Raw genomic sequence first — 20061 nt, forward strand, 5'->3', positions numbered from 1 at the left:
TCGGGGTCCTGGGATAGGCTCCGCACTCAGCGCAGAGTGACAGAGTCTGTTTGTCCCTCTCCCGCCCCCTCTGCCCCTCCATTCCCACCAAGTGTTCTCTCTCTTGAAAATAAATAAAATCTTAAAAAAAAAAAAAAGGTAAAATCTACAGCCTTTAAGATTATCAAACAATTCATTAAAATCTAAGACTCTGTTTCCATACAGCTCAATAGCTTATTCTAACTAACTACCTGAAAATATTCCCTTTGAATTTCTACAGAAGTAATTCTGTATCCCTTTTGATGTAATTAATCTATGGAAATCTCCCCCAAAATTAATTCTAGCAATTAAACTGAAATTTTTTAAAAATAATTTTTACCACTCCAATTTTAGAATGTTTCACTCAATGCTCTAGAAAGCAAAAGTTGAAGGTCAAACCCAATTCTGTACATGTTAGATACTATGTACATAGGATGGTACACAAATAACAAAGCACACAGGTACCACTGGCAGAGAGACCACAGACAACTTCAGTAAATCATCTTTACAATTAAATTAACTCTTACTGGTGATAGGAGTTGCATTGTTGGGTGTGTCGGCTCTCAGATACTGAGTCGTCTGGGTAGATGGCTGAGACAGCCCTTGGGAACTACTGCTGGCACTGATACTGCAAACAATTTTTAAAAGAGAAATAACTGGTAAGTCATCTTCAATGATAAATTTCCTTTTTCTATATACACAAAAAAGCATGCAGCCTTTATAACCAGCTCAAAATCCTGATGGTAATCTCAATAATGTATGGATGTCCATCACAAACATTCCATGTTGAAATTTTAGTCTCAAAATGAAGAGATATTTCTCTTTTCTGTCTCCACAGTCTCAAGCAGGTTCATCTTATCAGTCATTCAGAAATGCATGTATGAATCCTCAGACACCAGAGACAGCAGTCCTGAACCTCACAGAAAGACATGTTAGGGACCTATGGGTCATCTCTCAGGAAAAGAGCCCATGCCGTTCAGTTAGATTTCTTTTTTTTTTTTTTTAAAGAGTGGAATGAAAGGCCTCTTTCACTAATGGTCCAAAATCAAATGGACTATATCAAATAAGGAATATCAAAGCAAATCAAATATACCAACATGCTCAAGACTTGGGAAGGGTATCATATCATTTACTGAATCACATACATTTCCCTTTTCCCTTAATCCTACCTTTTTAGAATTTATGGAACTTACCAAAATTTCCTAGTACCTGAGGCATTCCATTACACCATATTATTCTTTAAATAATATGGGAGATCCAGAAGATCATAGGCTCAAGTAAATGCTAACTCTGTACTCAAGATTACTACAAATTAATACCTCATAAGCATTTATTTCTGCCTTTTCAGTAGGTAACCACAGAACACCTGTTTTTGGAGTTCTAAGTACTACTCAAAGATCAGACTGAAAATCAATGTTGTTAAAAGTCCAGAGGAAGGAAGATAAACATCACCAACCCCAAAAGGGGAAGATAAAGGACCTCAATTTACTTACCCATAAAATGGAATTAAGAAAACCTACCTCCCAGGATTTTTGTGAGGCTCCAGTTATATAATATATGTGAAACTACTACTTAAATACCAGCAACCAACATACCCTGATAGCTAAATAAAGGGCCAGCCTCAAAATTATTTACTGGTTGTTTCTCTCCAGTAACTGAACAGTAGGTGGCACTCTTATACCACCTCAGAATTCTTGAAAAGCCTACAAAGATGCTAAGTACATTATTAGCCGCAAAGCTAATTAAGTAGAACTGCCAGAATTCAGAGATGCTTTGGCTCCAGAGTCCATGGTCTTAACCACTACGTTAAACTCTGAAAACAAGAAATAATTTAAGTTGCTTTTATTCAATGTCTGGAAACCTTTGCCTGAAAATAGAAAGAAGCGGAACACCCAAAGCATGAGTGGTAACTGATTATTTTAGCAGACAAACATATACGCTCTATATAATCCGACAGTTTCTGCACAACTCTATCCAATGTGTGTTCAAAGCCCTAGTATATATGTAACCATTCAAGGAAAGTGTGTGGATCAAGACTCTTAAATGCCAAGCTCCTCAATGACTCCTTTAACTCTACTCAAAGTCTTATCTAAATGTTCCTGTTACTTTTTCCTACTCACAATCTTCTAAACACCATTATTTCTTCCTCTGTAAACTGTAAGTCTAACTTCAACATCACCATATACACAAAATCTGAAACATATCACCCATGTATTTCTCTTCTCATTCTTACCTCCTTCCTCTTCCTTTTCTACTCAGATAAAGCAAGTACAACAGAGGGGACAGAGAAACCTTAGGGGCAGATATCAAACTCAGCCAGTTCCCTGTCCCCTTGTGTTTTTGTTTATGCCACAAATATGCCTATCCACTGTGTGTATGACAACATTTAGGCCTGCAGATTCAGCAATGAGTAAGACATACTGCTCCCTAATTGGACAAAGCTTACAGTCTAGTGGGAGAGACAAGTACACAAAAAAATTATTATAGGAGAAAAAAGTACAGTAACTGCTACCAAAGAGAAAGAGAGGGAAGGCGGGAGAGGAGAGGCATAGGGCAGGAGAGAGAGAGAAACGGAGAAGGGAGAAATGGGCAGTTGGGAGGCTTAGAAAAGACTTCATGAAAGAAAAGGCAATGGGGAGGTGAGAGTTGAAGAAGGAACAGGTTTGGACTAGTGGAAAATGCAGGGACCCCTGTGGGCAAAAGGAACTAAACTCCCAACGGGCAAAACATAGGGCCAAAATGCGGAACACATAATCATGTGACTGCAGCATAAGTAGGGGTACAGTAATAAAGCAAGAAAAATTCAAGGAATATGGGAGATACCTCTCCACAAAAAGGAGAAAGCCAAGTCACGAAGCTGGAAATCTTTCAATCATCAAGTGGGAATCACTGAGGAGGAAAGTGAGAATTACGTACTGGGAAAATAAACCTGTCATTCCATCTTTACCTGTCACCCTATCCTGGCTATCAAGTTCTCCCTGTCATCTCTAATCCACCTAGGCTGGGACAAGCACCTTTTCTATTCTCACAGTATACTACACAAATCATTATCATCAAATTTATAAGCTTTTATAATTACAGGTTAATGTCAAAGATGAATATTTGAAGCTATAAAGTATATCACCAATTTTTTAATATTCCCAGCACTGGGCAATCCAACCCAGCGTATCTCCAAGGCTACACATCAGAACTATCCAGGAAGCTTTAAGGAAAATAGTGATGCCCATACACCACCCCAGACCAATTACATCAGAATCTCTAGAAGGTGGGACCCATGTTTTAAAAGCTTGCCCACGACAATAATGTGCAACCATGTTGAAAACCAATGGTTTAAATCACAGTGGGTTCTCAATAAATGTTTACTGGATGGATGGGCAGAAGATGGATGGATAATAATGGAGGGATGAACTAGGAGGAAGAAACAGGGCTATTTTAAAAAGGTACAAGGAATCTGGAATAGAGTCATGTTAAAGGGGGACAGGAACAAAAATGTGATCCTCACTTCTTAGTAATTTCTGTCTTCAAAAAATGTTTTAAATAGACTCAGAAAAACACAATGACAATAATCACAAGGACAACAGTTTTTCTTTTGGCAAGACCTGATCATCCTCCCTCCTTTCCCTGTGAACCGCAATGCATGGGTGTGTGCGGGCTCTCATGTAAATGCAGATAAACACTTTAATTTTTTTCCTTTCCCAAAATAGGTTTAATACCTGTCATCCAGTTCAATTCTTTTCATACTGTGAAGGTGCAAAACAGCTAATATTATTGCTACAAGAAATATCACTGCACAGCAAACGCCCACGCTGATATAAAACACACGTGTAGAAGTGGTTGGAGCTGCATGCACAGGATCATCTAAAATAAAAATGAAAGGCATATTAAGCTTTTTAAACCAATATTATCAATTGCTTTATGATCCAATATAAACAATGAGTATCCTGTTTTTTGTAAAAAAAAAAAAATTTTCATTTCATGTGCCCCTCTTTGGTAAGATCAGTCACCAGTGGTATGTTGGTATAAGTCCTTACAATTTTTAAAGTTCCTTAAATGTTGTTTAAGTTTTTAAAACGGGTTTTAAACAAAAATTTCCATTGATGAGGACAAAAGTCCCAAGTTTTACATGTATGTATGGCTATGCTGTCCAACAGAACTCTCTGCAGTGATGGAAATGTTCTACAGTATGCTGTCCAATACAGTAGCCACTGGTCACCTGTGGCTATGAAGCCCTTGAATGTAGCTAGTACTACCGAGGAACTGAAGTTCTAATTCTATTTCACTTTAATTACTTTAAAGCGGAACTGAAGTTCTAATTCTATTTCATTTTAATTACTTTAAAGTTAAATAGTCACACATGACTAGCAGTTACCACAATGGACAGCACAGATCTATATATCCTTCATATTTCTTCAACAGTGATGTCTAGAGTGGAAAGATCAGACATCTTTTTGCCAACCACAGACTCACAGAAGGAATATATAACAGAGTGACCCACACATTTAAAAAAAAAAAATAAAATTTTAGTCTTTTTCTCTTGTAAGAGTAACAGATTGTTTTGCTTATTTATTTTCAAAGGTAAGGGCAGGATATCAAGACCCCACTAATAATACAGTGTTCAATTTTGTATTATTCAAAACACAGGGGGAGAGAGAAAGCAAACCTTGGCAATGGGGGAAATAACTCAAAGACAGAGAGAGAGACATACACACATACACACACACAGGCACACACACAAACTAGGAGAAGATGCACAGAGATAAACATGTGATCTCAGGAGAAGAAAGAGAAATAGAAGCAGAACTGGTGTAACCAAGGAGAAGACACAGAAAGCACAGGAGAAGACAGAGAAATAGAAGCAGAACTGGTGTAACCAAGGCATCAAGTAAGTTTTGATAAGAGTACTCACATAATTCTATTGAATAAAACCTGAGGAATCTGGGTTTTATCCTACGTAAGACAGGAAATCATTATTAAGCAAAGGAATGATACACATGATGAGACTTGAAAAAAAAAGAAAACCAAGCTGACTGCACACTGTGTACAGAATACTTTGAGAAATAAGCCACGACAGGGGCAGGGAACAAGTTAGAAAGTTACTACAGTAGTCCAAAAAAGAGACAGCAGTGGTGTGGGCAAGAGTGTTACTGAAGGTAAATTAATGGACTGGAAGCACTGTCAACAGACTTTGCTAACTTTGGCTTAAAGAATTAGGTGGATAAGGGTACCTTTACACAGATCGGGGAAAAAAGGCAGGTTAGGGGAAGAAAGTGAGATGATTAAGAGTTTTGTTGTATCTACGAGTACCCAGTACACATCCACGTGGTTGACAGAAATACAAATGTAGAGTTCTGGGGATAGCTAAGGACAAAAAAGAACAGCTAAAGCTTTCAAAAACTTTTAAAATTGCTTTCTAAAATTTAAACTGAATCAACAAACAATAAACCAGAACAAATTAAAGCAAAGAGACCAAACAGCTTCTAGGGCAGCTAGACTTTACACTTTCCTCAAGGATAACACGGGCTGTTCAATGTTGGGAGGGACAGAAAAGGGAGGTCCCAAAGGTCGGGGCTGGTAGTATCAACCCAAGCACACACCAGGGCAGAGAAGAGGACACTGCTTTGCTGGGAAGATCCCCCTATTTGTATCCTGCTTGTTTACCTCCAACTTCCAGGCCTGTGAATGCACTGCTCCCACTCCTTCACTTGGACACCTCACCTGCCACCGCTTGGTCACCCTTCGAGTCTCAGATGAGATACACTTTTCTGCAGGAAACTGTCCCTTACTCCCTCAGAGATTATATGGCCCTCTGCAGGGTTCCCAAAGCACCTTGCACTTGCCTTATCTTAGCTTGCCATACTATGTTATTATCACTGCATTACTGCCTTGTCCATCTCATCCACTACAGTACAAGCCCTTAAAGGCAGGGTCTGCTTGGCTCAGTTCAACTCTCTGCTTTAATCTTACATATGACACATCTCAGACTCTCAACAGATGTTGAATGGATGGACAGAAAGGGAGGGAAGGAGAGAGGTATTGAGGAAACGACAGCTGGAGACCAAGAATACGCAGTATTCTAGTCTCTTTGTGTGAAATAACAACCTACTAGCATAAAAGAAATGGGTAAAATTACCAGAATTTTCAAAGTAAATTTGGGGAGCAGTGATTTTTTTAAAAAATAGTTTTCTTTCTTCTCAGAGATAAATCCAAATGAAATATTCTAAAAAAGTTGACAATACATAAAATTAGCTGAGGGTTAACCAGTCCAAGTCACAAGTCAGATTTTCTTAACTTCTCCTACTGAAATGAGAATCTGACACGTTTTTATGTTCATACTTTAATTATAACCATTCAAAATGACATAAGATAAAGTCTTGCTTTAGATCACTTGTTATAAAATATGTATGAATTTTGCTTCACAAAAATGTCAATATTCTAATCATTTCCCCTGACTATACACCAATCTACAAAACATCAGTGAATAGCAACGCCTCACGTATCTTTGACAAACTGGACACTACAAGGCCTCTGAGCCCCATATAATTCCATGCATTTGCAATCAGCCATTTTTCTTCCCTCTGATGGAGAAAGGTAACATAGTAACACTTACAAATAGTTCTGCTAGAGTTTTTGTCCAAGGCTGAAGTTTTTACTTCTTCAAGTTCTGAATTTAAAAAAAAGATAAAAGATGCTTTAGAAATTCTTCCTTTCCATGAAAACTCTTAAATACTTTAATTACATTTTCTGAGTTTTTCTCTAACGTAGTTTTGTGTTCTATTAGAATACTGCCTGAAGTAAGTCATAAGGTACTTGTTACAAGATAATGAATGCTACATTAACTATTCTGATAATCATCACTATAATCACCAATCTCTAGTTTATGGGTGTTGCTTATAGATGCTCAATGAAAAAGGGTTTCTGTGGTCAAGAAGTTTGGGGGAAAACATATATTTTCATCTCTATGGAGGTGCATAATTCACCCTAGCAGAGTATAAAGGCTCTAAGGAGTTCTTAAGTTATGAAACTTACCTGATCAAGCAGTCCCCACTCTCACACAAAAAAGGAACATTTTTGGGGTGTCTGGGTGGCTCAGTTAAGCAACTGCCTTTGGCTCAGGTCATGATCCTGGAATCCCAGGATCGAGTCCTGAATCAGGCTCCCTCTAACCCTCCCCCCATCACTCGTGTACTCTCTTGCTCTCATTCTCTCCCAAATAAATAAAATCTTAAAAAAAAAAAAAAAAAGGGAACATTTTCTTGCCAGTAACACTCATTAACATTTGATAAAAGTACAGACATATTTTCTGTTGTAACTTTCTAAACATAATAGGACAGAAAATCATTAGGATCACATTCTCAAGTAAGAGTCATAAATTGGATGACTGGGGTGGCCAGAAGTATGACAACCAAATGAAAAGGGGGCACTATATTAAACTTAAGTCTAAAACAGCAGAAAATTACACCAACTGTATTTTAATGTTAATTTCCAGGTACACATAAAGAAAATGGAGAAAGTATGGAATCATTCTGAATGTCAGCTGATTCTTAACCTCAGTGGCTACCAAGAAGTGGGCTCCATCAATCACATCACCTTTGCCATCATCCTGCCTTAGGCATTAGGCGAAGCACCACAGTACAGTTATATCCCCTCCCTAGGGATCAGGAACCAGGTCTTCTATAGTCCTCACTGACTGGCTGTGCAAACTTAGGCCCAGTCTCCTCGTATCAATTACATAATGACTAGACTGAACTAGAGAGACTCTAAAGTCCACTTTGGCTTTAAAGTCACATGAAAGTAGGTACATAACTGAATATATTAGAACTGAAAAATGTATCAAAACACTGAAGCTAGAGGCGCCTGGGTGGCTCAGTCAGTTAAGCCTTTGGCTCAGGTCATGATGCCAGGGTCCTAGCGTCGAGCCCCACTTCGGGTTCCCTGCTCAGTGGGGAACCTGCTTCTCCCTCTCCTTCAGCCTACTGCTCCCCGTTTGTGCGTGCGCTCTCTTTGTCAAATAAATAAATAAAATTGTAAAAAAAAACAAACAGGGAAGCTAAAAGGTGCTTGCTCAGTTCCCATTTAAAAAAAATGTCCATTCCAATGCAGTAGAGCTTTTTTATTGGCATGTATCTGGATAGCACCCACTCTAACTCACCTCCTGGCCTTAAGTACTTTGATAATACTCAGCACTAACTTCAATTAGGAAATGTATTAAGAGAGAGGTTAACAATGGAGCTAAGAGCTCAAGTTTGCATCCAGCTGCACCACTTAGCTGTCTGACCTTGGCAAGTGGCTCAGATGCCCTGAGCCTCAGTTGACTCCTAAGAAAATGAAGGTAATGAGAGAACTACTGCCTAGGGTCATTGTATGGATTAACTAGGCTCAAAAGAAGTAAAGTGCCCATCAGATAGTAGGCCGTCAATAAGTTTAGAGAGCTTTATTTTCCCTATCTTAGATAGTAACCTCAGTGACCGTGCAAACTCTGTGCAACTTAAAGTGAGTGGGCTGGACTAGATGACCTTTAAGGAGAAACTCTAAAATTCTTTCCCCCACAGCCTATGTGCTGGGAATTCTCATAGCCACTATAATTTCTTGAGTAACCGATTATTCAAAACCAAAGCTACTAACATCTATTAAGTACCCACACATGGTATTCTAAGATTTAGGTTTGATTCAATTAATCTAAAACAAAATAAGAAAGCACAACTTCTGAAATACGTTATTATACCCAGTTTACAAATGCAAAAACTAAGACTTAAGTGACTTGCGCCCCCCCTGCCCCCCCCACCCCCGTCTCAGGCCCAGTCCATCTGGCCCCAGGGAATGCTTCTGCACAAGAGCACCTCTATAAGGAAAACACAGTGAACACTCAATTATTCAGGGGCCCTCTACCACAATTATGTGACCAGCTACTTGAGTACAATTTTACATCCCTAATGGAAAATTAGCAATTCTGCTAAAAGATTTTGAGAATGAGGGGCCCAAGGGAGATTCCTGGCAACAAGCTACCTGGCGATTATCTCAGTATTTCCTGCTAGTGCTCTTTGTTTTCTCACTTGGCAACTAACATCAAGATTTAGTCACAAATCTGTAGAAAGATGACAAAACGTATTTTTTACCTCATCACATCTATATAAAACACACACTGGTAAATAAATGCCTTACTTTTGTAGCACATTTTCCTTCGTTTGAAGTTTAAGACTGTAAAGTTTTTTGAAGAATTTACTGTCAAGTTGAGCTGCATTAGTATCATAACCTCAGAATCTACTTTGCCAGTACAGGAAAGCTCGACTCGAAACACTGTTTAAAAAACAAAAAAGAAAAGGTATTTTACTTTTCTAAAAATCAACATTAATACCTACTAAGTATTTCAGAACTCTCTATTTTTGTTGCATAAAACTAAAAATAGTTCATTTACATAATACTAAACAGAAATTTTCAGAGAACTTACTTTCAGACTACACAGCTTTAGACATTATTTCTTCATTTATTATAGATATAAAAGTTATCATTAAAGAAGCCAAGACATAAAGGAAAAGATTATTTTCAACTTTTGCTCATGATTTTTAATAGATTACTTTGTCTCATAAGTCCTATTATAATATAGCAAAGCTACAGAGTAGGGCAAACCCTGCTACCTTACCAGTCACATCAGCAACAGAAACAACAATTACTTTAAAAAAAAAAGGAGAGACAATTTAAGATCAAAATGCAATTATGTATTGCTCTTAATTAAGAGATTAAATATAAACCTGTGAACTGATAAACCTGATAAATTAATCAACTATGAATTAAAAACAAAAACAAAAACCAAAAATCTCTTTAAACAGAAACTGGCTTTAATAATCTACATAGAAATTGACCAGTAAATATGAGCAAGCCTCCCTATACTTTCCTAAAGCTTAGTGTATGTCACTAATAACAGATGACAGCTTATACTTTTAAGTTTGAAGAAGTTCAGTTGGCTTTCCTTAAAATCTCACATCTTCAGGAGCCTTTCTCAAAAGGCTAGCTCAAGAGTAGTTAAACTGGGGTATATGTGACACTTAAATTGTTTCGTCAGACATGTATTATATGACCATCCTGTGCAGAGGCAGTACTGGGCACCAAGGGCAGATGGCTGAAAAAGACAGCTCCTGCCCTCAGGGTAGCCAACCGCAGCAAGGAGAGACAAGCACAAAGAATTACAAGATAATGGGATCAGTTCAAAATCAGTCAAATTACAAGATCCTACAGGGTAGGAAGAACAGAAGAAAGAGTTAAGAACTGGAGGGAGAGAAGGAAGCAAGAAAAGGACAGCACAGATTTTGAGTCTTGAAGAATATTTAGTATGAATGAGAGTTTAATAAGCAGAAAAGAGGAACGGGTGGTTCCAAATACACAGACCGGCACATGCAAAGGCAAGGATGTCAAAACTGCATGTAGTATGGTGTCCCTGGAATGCTGGGGCAAATGCAACAACAGGGCCAGAGGATAAACATACAGCACAATGGCTGGACAGAGAGTCTGCAATGTACTCAGTTGATAGGGGGCCCTCATGGGCCTGATGTCATTAGGTCAGACATGAGTGTTCAGTGATGATCTATGCCATGTGTGGCAATCAGTCAAAGAGGAACAAGACCAGACACAAAGAACCATGTGGAGGCCAAGGCCAGCAATGCAGAAAAGGAGACAAGGAAGAAGTGAGCACAGACAGCTCTGGAAGGGATGGAAAAGACAAAATGGTTTAAAACACACTGAAAATAATCAGCATTTTCAAAAATTACTTTCCAAAGTATTTACACATCTTAAACCTACCAAGTAAGATGCACTACACATCAATTATTAAACTGTTATTTTTGGGATATGGGGGGGACGCAACTGAAGACAGTATGTTAACTCTTACAGACTCACCTGATAAAGTACGTGGAACTTCCCCCTGAGCAGAAATGTTGACCTGGGGCATGTCCATAGCCACAAAATTGTCTACTTGGAATCCCAGCTTATATTCAACCTGTAAAATGTGGAAATAAACAAACTGAATCTGTGATAATAGAAAGGACACTAACAGTTTGACTTCACTTATTAGCTCATGAACTAGTATATGCATGAGTCTTTCTATGTACAAATAATCTAGCTATAATAAAATTCAAATTGTCAGGAGCAGTCCTAGGAATTTTCAACTGGATCAAAACCCAACCCAGTAAGTCACCCTCTATTTCACGTCCAGAACAGTACTATCACTCTCCTTTAGGAACTGCATTCTAGGTAGGATTCAGAAATCTTGCTGACGACTACACAGCCACTGACAGATCGGCCCTGGAGAGATAGATATGAAGAGCCAAGTTGCTGAGATGTGTCTTTTACAGACCACTGACAAGTCACCAACAGAGTCTCTGATTGATAAATGCCAGGCTCTGAGGGCTTCCACGTGGCTGGCAGAGGAAGCTCTACTCTGCAGATCCACCCACTCCACAGATTACAAAGCACAAATTTCTCATAGAATATCTCTAGTCTAGCTCTCACCATAAAGAAAGTTTATGTTTGGATACCCATCTAATTTCTGCATCTATTTCTCAAGTAATTCAGAATCCGGAAAGGAAAAGAAGTGATTACAAAGATATAACTGGAACACCAGTATTAACTATCAATACCTGGCCTACATAGTGGCTGGGTGGCTCAGTCATGATCCCAGGGTCCTAGGACTGGGTCCCACATCCGGCTCCTTGTTCAGAAGAGAGTCTGTTTCTCCCTTTCCTTCTGCCTGCAGCTACCCCTATTTGTGCTCGCTCTCTCTCACTAACTCTCTGTGTCAAATTAATAAGTAAAATCTTAAAAAAATAATAAATTAACCAGCATCAACAAATACTGTCCTATTGCTAGACTGATGGTCACGGAAGAAACAACTCAGACTGTAAAACAATAGCTGAAATCCGGAACAGCTGCCACCTTCACGGCCTTCAATGAGGACTTTTATTTCACACTATTCTTTGTACAACCTGCTGGGGTCTTGATAAGAACAGTGCCCCTCTCCCACTCAGTGGTCACAAGGCTGGTTTTGGTGAAGAGCTAGAATTGGCAGAAGCCAAGGAGCAATGAATGGGTTGGGAAAAGAGTGGTAGGAAGGAGGTTTACGAAATCATTCTTTAATAAACTTAACTAGGAAAAACCACCAGTTTTGGGGAGGGGGATAGGTGAGGACAGATTCTGAGCTTTTTGTTTCTTTCTTTCTTTAATGGGAGGTATTAAAATGTGTTGGGTGCCTGGGTGGCTCAGTTGGTTTAAGCGACTGCCTTCGGCTCAGGTCATGATCCTGGAGTCCCGGGATCAAGTCCTGCATCGGGCTCCCTGCTCAGCAGGGAGTGAGCAGGGAGCCTGCTTCTCCCTCTGACCCTCTCATGCTCTCTCTCTTATTCTCTCTCTCTCTCTCAAATAAATAAATTTAGTAACTAACTAAATAAATAAATGTGTTTATATGCTAATGAAAAAAGCCAAAGAAATGGGATATAACAAAGATGAAAAGAAACAAGAAAAAAGTATCATCCTAGTTTACAGAGAAAGGGATAGGCTGGGGCAAAGGATGTCCACCCATGGATAAGAAGCATTCATGCCAACGAACTTAACTCCCCCTATAAGTGGGTCTCTTTTCACACTTTCATACTTGAATGTCCCTGAACACTGTAGGGGTATACAAATATCATAGTACTACTTTGCAGTAAGATACACATACAAGCAATTGTTCAAGTGCCACATTCACAACACAGAAAAATGTTCTTGGTGCTGCATATCACTGACTTAGTAGTACCTTGAGCTAGAAAGTGTTCACGCTTACCTTAGTACGTCGCAACACTGTGACTGCCACCAGGGGGTGCAAGAGAGCTGGCTACACCGTGGTTGAGTTTGGGCCAAGAAGGAGCAGGCTTTCCAGCAATACTCAAACGACTAAGAAAAGGGACTCGCTATATTCCTAAATCCATGCTATCTTTCAATAGGGCATCACATGAAGGGCAAGTACACAAAAGAAATTAGGCAAGAATTGTACTGGACCCATGAGACTATGTTACCCTTACATAAATGAAGTTTTCTGAGCTTCAGTTTTTGTAAAATGGGGCTACGACAATGCATTAGGAGGATCAAGTAGGATAATTAATACAACACGCCCATCAGTCTGGCACAGGTCCCTCTGATAACCACAGACCCCAGTGGCATCAGTCGTTCCAGAATAGCTACCCTACGGCCCCAGTGCATTCCCCATAAGCACCAGCTTACTACTGATCCAACATTCTGACACAAGCCTCCTGTGCTCTGCCAAGAACACTGCTGTAGCCGTTCTGTTCTGTCTTCCATCCCAGGGCCCTCACTATTCTAAAACTGCCTCCTACACTGTTAGGCTTTTCAAAAATTGTCTTCCCCACCTTCTCCTGCAACCTGGCTTTCCTCAGAAGTCTTCTCTTCCCCTATCATTCAATTCTTAAAACACCTGACCCTCAGGGCCCAGACAGTAGGGTCAGCATTCTTTTAGGATCATTAGGTCTAGACAAAATCCCCTATATCCTGAAGCTCACGAATTCTACTCAAGATGGCTATTTCTCATAGCATCAACTTCAACAACAGACAAAAACTTTTTTAGAGGTCTTGGCCCTTGGTTCACTTTGTCTCCTGGCATCTTCCTGGTGGCTTCAATATTAAGTATTCAGTATTGCTACATAATAAAGAATTACTCCAGAACCAGAAAAAATGCACAAATCCCACCCAATCAAAGATCCTATCACTATTTCTGATCCCTACAAAACCAGTCCTTTGTCTCCACCGCTCTGATTCAGCCAACATTTATGAAGCACATCTGTAAGCCGAGAGCTGTGCTCAGAGCTGGAATGCAATGGCCAATTCAGCTATTCCCCTCCTCTCCAGCTCAGCCAGTGACTTGGTTTCACCCTCCCAGGGTTTGGGCTCCAAAAGTGACTATGTTACTGACACACTCATACTGGCACCCTCATACCTCAAAGGGGTGCACCAGCACCCTAACAATCTCTAACTCTACTCCTGCCCAGCACTGCTGGAGGATCATATCTCCCATTGCTGAAGGATTTCACTTCCCTGGAGAGAAGGGTGCTTTTATACAAAGATGACCTCCAGGCTCAGGGTTGGCCCTTAAACCTGTCAGCAAGCCCTTCTTCACAGACTCCTCTCCCTCCCTAGTCAACTCATTTCAAATATCACAGGACCTCACCACTTCACCACCTGCTGCCCTCACCACTTCCTCACTCTTCAGACAATGTCCTCATCTCCTTTAGCTAGCCCACAGTAACCTCCTTTCTGTCATTCTTTTCAGCACCAGAGGTCTGTGAGAGCACTCAACCTCTGCACTCCAGTCCCATGGAAAGCTATATCCTCTTCTCCAAATAAGCTCTCTTCTCCGAGTATAATATGTTCTAGTCTATTTCATCACTGATGGGATCTCGTATCACCCACTGGTCTCTCACTCTCTTATACCTTCAATCTCTCCAATATGCCCAATTACCTACTAGACGCATATATTTTATAATCTTACAGCTCTCAAACTTAACAGATTCAAGGCCAAATGCATGTTTCCCTACATTTATTCTTTTATTCTAGGTCTCAGTTATTATAAGCAGAGGTACAGCTAACCAGGGACCAAAACTTCTAGGAAAACAGAGACTGGCAAACGGGGTCAAAGGCCCTAATGGCAATGCAGAGGGCAGGGGACAAGATTAGCAACCGAGTATCTCAGAGAGGCAAGGGGGAGAGAAATAAGCTTGTGAATGGAGCTGGATAGGAGGTCTGAGAAGGCTGGCCCTCTGGCTAGAAAAGCAGCCTGGAGGAATAAGGAGTATGAAAGCACAGAAGACTACTCTTCACTGGATCCCTTTCTGAGGGACTACCTAAACATGTGAGGCATTCACAAGGTGATTCTCCTCTCTCTGAAATCCTTAGGATATTAATTTTTAATTGCAGTTTCTGGGGGCAGAGAACAAACTGCCAGTTATCACTGTCCAATTTTCTTTATTTTGCCATATATCGATCTCTCACTTGCCAGTGATCCTTTGAAGAACAGATCCATTCTAAAGCTAACATTCATAATATACTGGAACAAAGGAAATCTGAACAGCAATTGTTTATCAGAAAAAAGAGTGAGCCAAAATATTTCAGAAAAGAAGTCGGAGAAAATGTAAATATTTGAAAAAGCTAAAAAATAAACATTTTTGGTAATCTTCCCTTACTTGGAAACAAATGGCAATTGCAAATAGGCAGCTGATAAGTAAAGCAATTTCCTTCTGGAACGAGGTACAGATTTAAAGTGAAAAAATTTGCCTATAGCCATATACCTTTTTAATTTCTCTGAATTCACCACAAGTGCTACCTTTTTCACAGAAATCCCACTCTGCAGGAGATAATGCTTTCTGGCCCCTGGAGCTGCGATAGGAACTCTGGACAAGTTCCCTGCAGACCGTCCTAACAAGGATGAAGAACTCCTGAAACCAGAGAACAGTTACAGAATGGATATGAGTTGGGGGAATATTCTGCTATATTTTGGTATATTTTTGCCTTCCAGATACCTAAAATATCTACTGACCCTTAACAGATACAGTGGCATGCTTCTTTCCCAGATATCAGAGAATGTTCTGGACCATACAAGAAACTAATTATTTGTTAAAACCACCCAGTAGTCTTGGCTTTTTTTTAATCATGTTGTCTTGTGAAAGAGAAGAAATACCAGAGTTCTCATCCCACCTGCAAATGCAATTAACCAATAGTATTTAACAACTACTCACTAAGGCTATGTGACACAAATGTCAAGAATAAGACAGCTTCAGCCTCTCAGAAGACCACAGTCTATTTGGCAAGACAAAACCACCAAGTAAACACTGAAAAACAACATTATTGGCAAAATCTTTGATGTGTGTAAACTAGTATTAAAATATCAACAGTGTGAATGGACATATCAAGGAGAGCCTAGAGATCTTTGGAAGCAAATATTTTACCTCCCAGCATACCTTAAAAAGTAAGAACTGAGAATTTCTGATAACATGTTAGCACTTAGGAGCTGTGGCCTTCCTCCAGAAAGTTCATGATTGCATCCCAGGGCCAAGGGAATCAGGTGAAGAACTTTGTGTCTTCTCAGGTGAAGAAGCCATGTCTCTCTTGCCCCTTGTGTGACCTTCCCATTTCAAGACACCTCTACCTCCTTTGTCTTTTGCTTCTACTACCTTAAGCAAGCCCCTTCCCAAATCTGGGTCTTATTTTTTTTTCTCTCTTAATAACTGATGGATAAACTAAATTATAGCCACATGAATGTATTTTTAAGTGATTTGAAAGAAAAAAAATTCAACTTTATCTGCAGTGACAGAGAAACTTTACCAGGATATGTTGTTCAGTGCTCTGCAAACTGCAGAAAGTATGCAGTATGTTACTTGTTAAAATACACACACACACACACAAAAATGCTTATCTGTGTACAGACTATCTTTAGAATTGGAGACAGGAATCAGGTAACAGTGGTTGCCAATGGAAGGGCAACTCAGTGTCTAGATTGGCTAGGGATGGTACCAGCAAAGTTAAGAGGACTTATTTTTCACTGTATACGTCTTATGCCTTTTGAATTTTGTACCATATGTATACATCATTACCCAAAAGATCAATTTTTAAAACAAATGAAGTTCAATTACTCAACTGTGCTAAAATTACCAAAGAGATTATGACTTAAAGTCGGGATTAGGAGTTGCAATGGTGGCCAAAGCCTGAAACTGGATTAACACAAACATATTCCTTGGATTTTTATTATAAAATATTTTAAGATAAAAGATGATTACTTTCCCCTAAGTTGTAAATCCTGTTACAGATGAACTTGTGAAATTAGTTTAGCTATATACTCAATCTGTGAATTCCCTTCATGTCTCCAAATTTATAACTTTATTCACAGTAAAATACCTGACAAATCGCAGCTGGACAACTGGTGTCAAGTGTACCCAGCCTATGTTTTACACATCTAGAAACGGGAAATTCCCCATTCCTAATACATTCCAACTTTAAAAAGCTCTAACTACTCAGAAGACCCTTGTTTGTTGAGCTGTGCCCTGTGGCTTCTACCTATGCATCTCTTCTGCAGTCAGTAGAACACCTGTATCCAAGTGCCAGGTGCTATACACCAGGCACAGGGAACACAGAGACAGATGAAAAGAAGATCCTCCCTCTGAAGTGATTTCCATCTAGAAGGGAGATAGAAAAGATCAACCATTACAATACTCTTAGAGTATGACAAGGGCTATGAGGGAGGAAAGACAAGGGTGCCGTGGGTACAGAAAGGAGCACCTGACACAGCCAAATGAGAGGTGACACCAGGTCTGAGATTTAGGAGATGAACAGGAGTTCATGAGGTAAAGAATGGGGAAAGGGCATTTCTAGCAGTGCAAACAGCAGCAATGTAACTTCCGGGACATTCAAAAAATTACCAAACAAAATGGCCCTAGTCAACTAGCTGAAAAGGAAGTAGAAAAGAAAGGCAGAATCAAGATCATAAAGGCTTCCTAAGAAATCAGAACTTTATTCTGGTGGCAACTGAGAGCCCTAAAGTAGTTTGGGTGGGTAGGGCATGTGGGGTGAGGTGGAGCAGCAGCACAGCAAGAAGTCAATCCAGAGGCAAGACGACTGGTTAGAAAACCATTTCCATCTCTTGTTAAGAAACAATGAAGGCCCAAACTACAGATGGGGCATCAGGTCCAGAAATAAGATGAATTTAAGGTATAATTATCACAGACAGTCAAATGGACTTGGCAGATATAGCGGAACTGTATGACCCCTTCTAGGATTCTGGCTAGATGTGTAAATAGATGGTGATGCCCTCCAGCAAGTCAGGGAACATCTTTCTGCCTTACCAGGAATATCATACCAGCAACAGTAGTTCAATGTGCACTAATGATGACATGTAAAACCTGACAAAGAAGTAGTTTAGAAATTATTCATGAAGAATTTGAAAAGACCATAGACTATACCAGGGCACCTCCTGACCCAACCTGTGCCCAGGACAGTACAAATATGTGTGTGTGTGTGTGTGTGTGTATACACACATCATATATATACATATACAAATGTGTATGTGTGTATATATATGTGTCTATGTGTGTATATATACACAAAGACATATACATACATGAATATATATATTTATTCATCTGAACCCTTTCCTCTCTCCTCTCCTCCACTCCAACTTCCTCCTGTGACAGGCTCTTAAAACTCCTCAGACATCCACTATCAGCAATATCAGATCCCTGAAACTCACTCCAAATAAAAACATCCAATGTATGTGTATATCTGAAAAGCAATGATTAAGAGGTTTAAATCTGTTCAATTCTTTTTTTTTTTAAGATTTCATTTATTTATTTGACAGAGAGATAGCACAAATGGCAGGCAGAGGGAGAGGGAGAAGCAGGCTCATTGCTGAGCAGGGAGCCCAATGTGGGACTTGATCCTAGGATGCCGGGATCATGACCTGAACTGAAGGCAGGCGCTTAACCAACTGAGCTACCCAGGCACCCTAAATCTGTTCAGTTCTAACTGCCACATGCCACACTGCCTTTTTCTTCACAAGTTACTACCCATATACTTACCCAGGAACCATTCTCATGATGTATCATTATTTTTCCTTAAGTGGGCCCAGAAATAATCACACCCTAGTCAAGGTTAGTAGAATAGTAGATTTTCTATTTCATTAGATTTTTCACTACTTCAAAATATACGTATCATTTGTTTTTATATTCATCAACGTTATAAGTAGGAAAAGTAACAAAGGATTAAATATCAATTTTTTGGAGACTATAAGAAGCTTCTCTGACTGAAAGATGTTCACAGAACACAGAATCTCAGAGCAGCAAGGGAACTTAAAATTCAAGACCAGCTACTCCACAAATGTTTGAATTTCCATTCCCTCTACAACATTCCCACCAAATATTTACCAAATGTGGATCTGACTCTTCCAGAGAGAAGGAACATACTAATCTCTTTGACAACACTGGCTAAAAAGTGAAAACTAATTCTAAACACAGATGTAGAAACTAGTAGTTGAAAGCATTAATAAGGAATGGAATTTTTAAAATAATTAGTATCACAAAATTTCCCTACAATTACTTATTCATTATTAAGGAGAAAACTTTACTGTGGAGAAATCCGTGAATTGAGTGATCAGAGATCACCAATAACGGGACAAGTTGACATCATGTGCATTGTGAAGGACAGCATTTTTGTGGTGTTACTAACGAAGAGATGTTCCTGAATCTAATCACAAGAAAACCTCAGACAACTCAAACTGAGGGACATTCTACAAAATAACTAGATTGTGTGTTTCAAAAAGGTCAAGGTCAAGGTACACAAAGGCCAAAGAAATGTTCCAAATTAATAGAGGACTAAAGGTACATCAACTGCCTGCATGATCCTGAATCAGATAGAAAAAAGAACTATAAAGAACATCAGGATAACTGATGAAATGTGAATACTGTACATTAGATAACAGTACTATATTAATATTAATAAGTTTCCTGATTTTGATCACTGTCCTCTGGTTATATAAAGAATGCCCTTATTCCTAGAAAATATACATTGATTATTTAAGGCTAAAGGGACAGGATGCTTGCAATTCATTTTCATACAGATTAAGAAAAAAACTGTGTGTGCGTGAGGGTGGGAGAAGAATGAATGATAGAGTAAGCAAATGAAGCAAACCAGTAACAATCAGTGAATCTGGATAAAGGATATAGGAGAATTCTTTCTATTATTCTTGTAATTTTTATGTTGGAAATTATATCAAAACCAAAAGTCACCCCACCCCTAAATAATAAGGTCACATAATGTTATAAAAGAACACTGGAAAATGTGTTAGCACAGTTTCTTTGAAGATTTCAGGTGCCTCTCATTGAAATCAACATATCTCAGATTAAAATGTCTCATGTGAACTTTTTCTGAATTATCTGTACCTTTTGGCACTTCAGCATATCCAGGTTTCCATTTACTAAATGTAATTGTTTCACATGAATTTTCACTCTTGATCTCTGTTTTGCA

The 20061-nt window shown here is 39.2% G+C and overlaps 1 protein-coding gene across 2 annotated transcripts in view; it reads right to left on the reverse strand.

The window, feature by feature from the left end:
* The window catches only part of RYK (receptor like tyrosine kinase), an 87362-nt gene that overhangs the window by 33582 nt on the left and 33719 nt on the right, over window positions 1-20061 (reverse strand). For both annotated transcript variants that reach the window (XM_032333530.1, XM_032333520.1), the window contains exons 3-7: window positions 10906-11005; window positions 9178-9312; window positions 6626-6679; window positions 3732-3876; window positions 546-646 (exon numbers count right to left, since the gene is read on the reverse strand). In XM_032333530.1, the coding sequence (XP_032189421.1) occupies window positions 546-646; window positions 3732-3876; window positions 6626-6679; window positions 9178-9312; window positions 10906-11005 (535 nt within the window). The remainder of the gene's footprint in view (window positions 1-545; window positions 647-3731; window positions 3877-6625; window positions 6680-9177; window positions 9313-10905; window positions 11006-20061) is intronic.

Source organism: Mustela erminea, chromosome 1 (genome assembly GCF_009829155.1).
Source record: "Mustela erminea isolate mMusErm1 chromosome 1, mMusErm1.Pri, whole genome shotgun sequence".
Taxonomy (NCBI): Eukaryota; Metazoa; Chordata; class Mammalia; order Carnivora; family Mustelidae; genus Mustela; species Mustela erminea.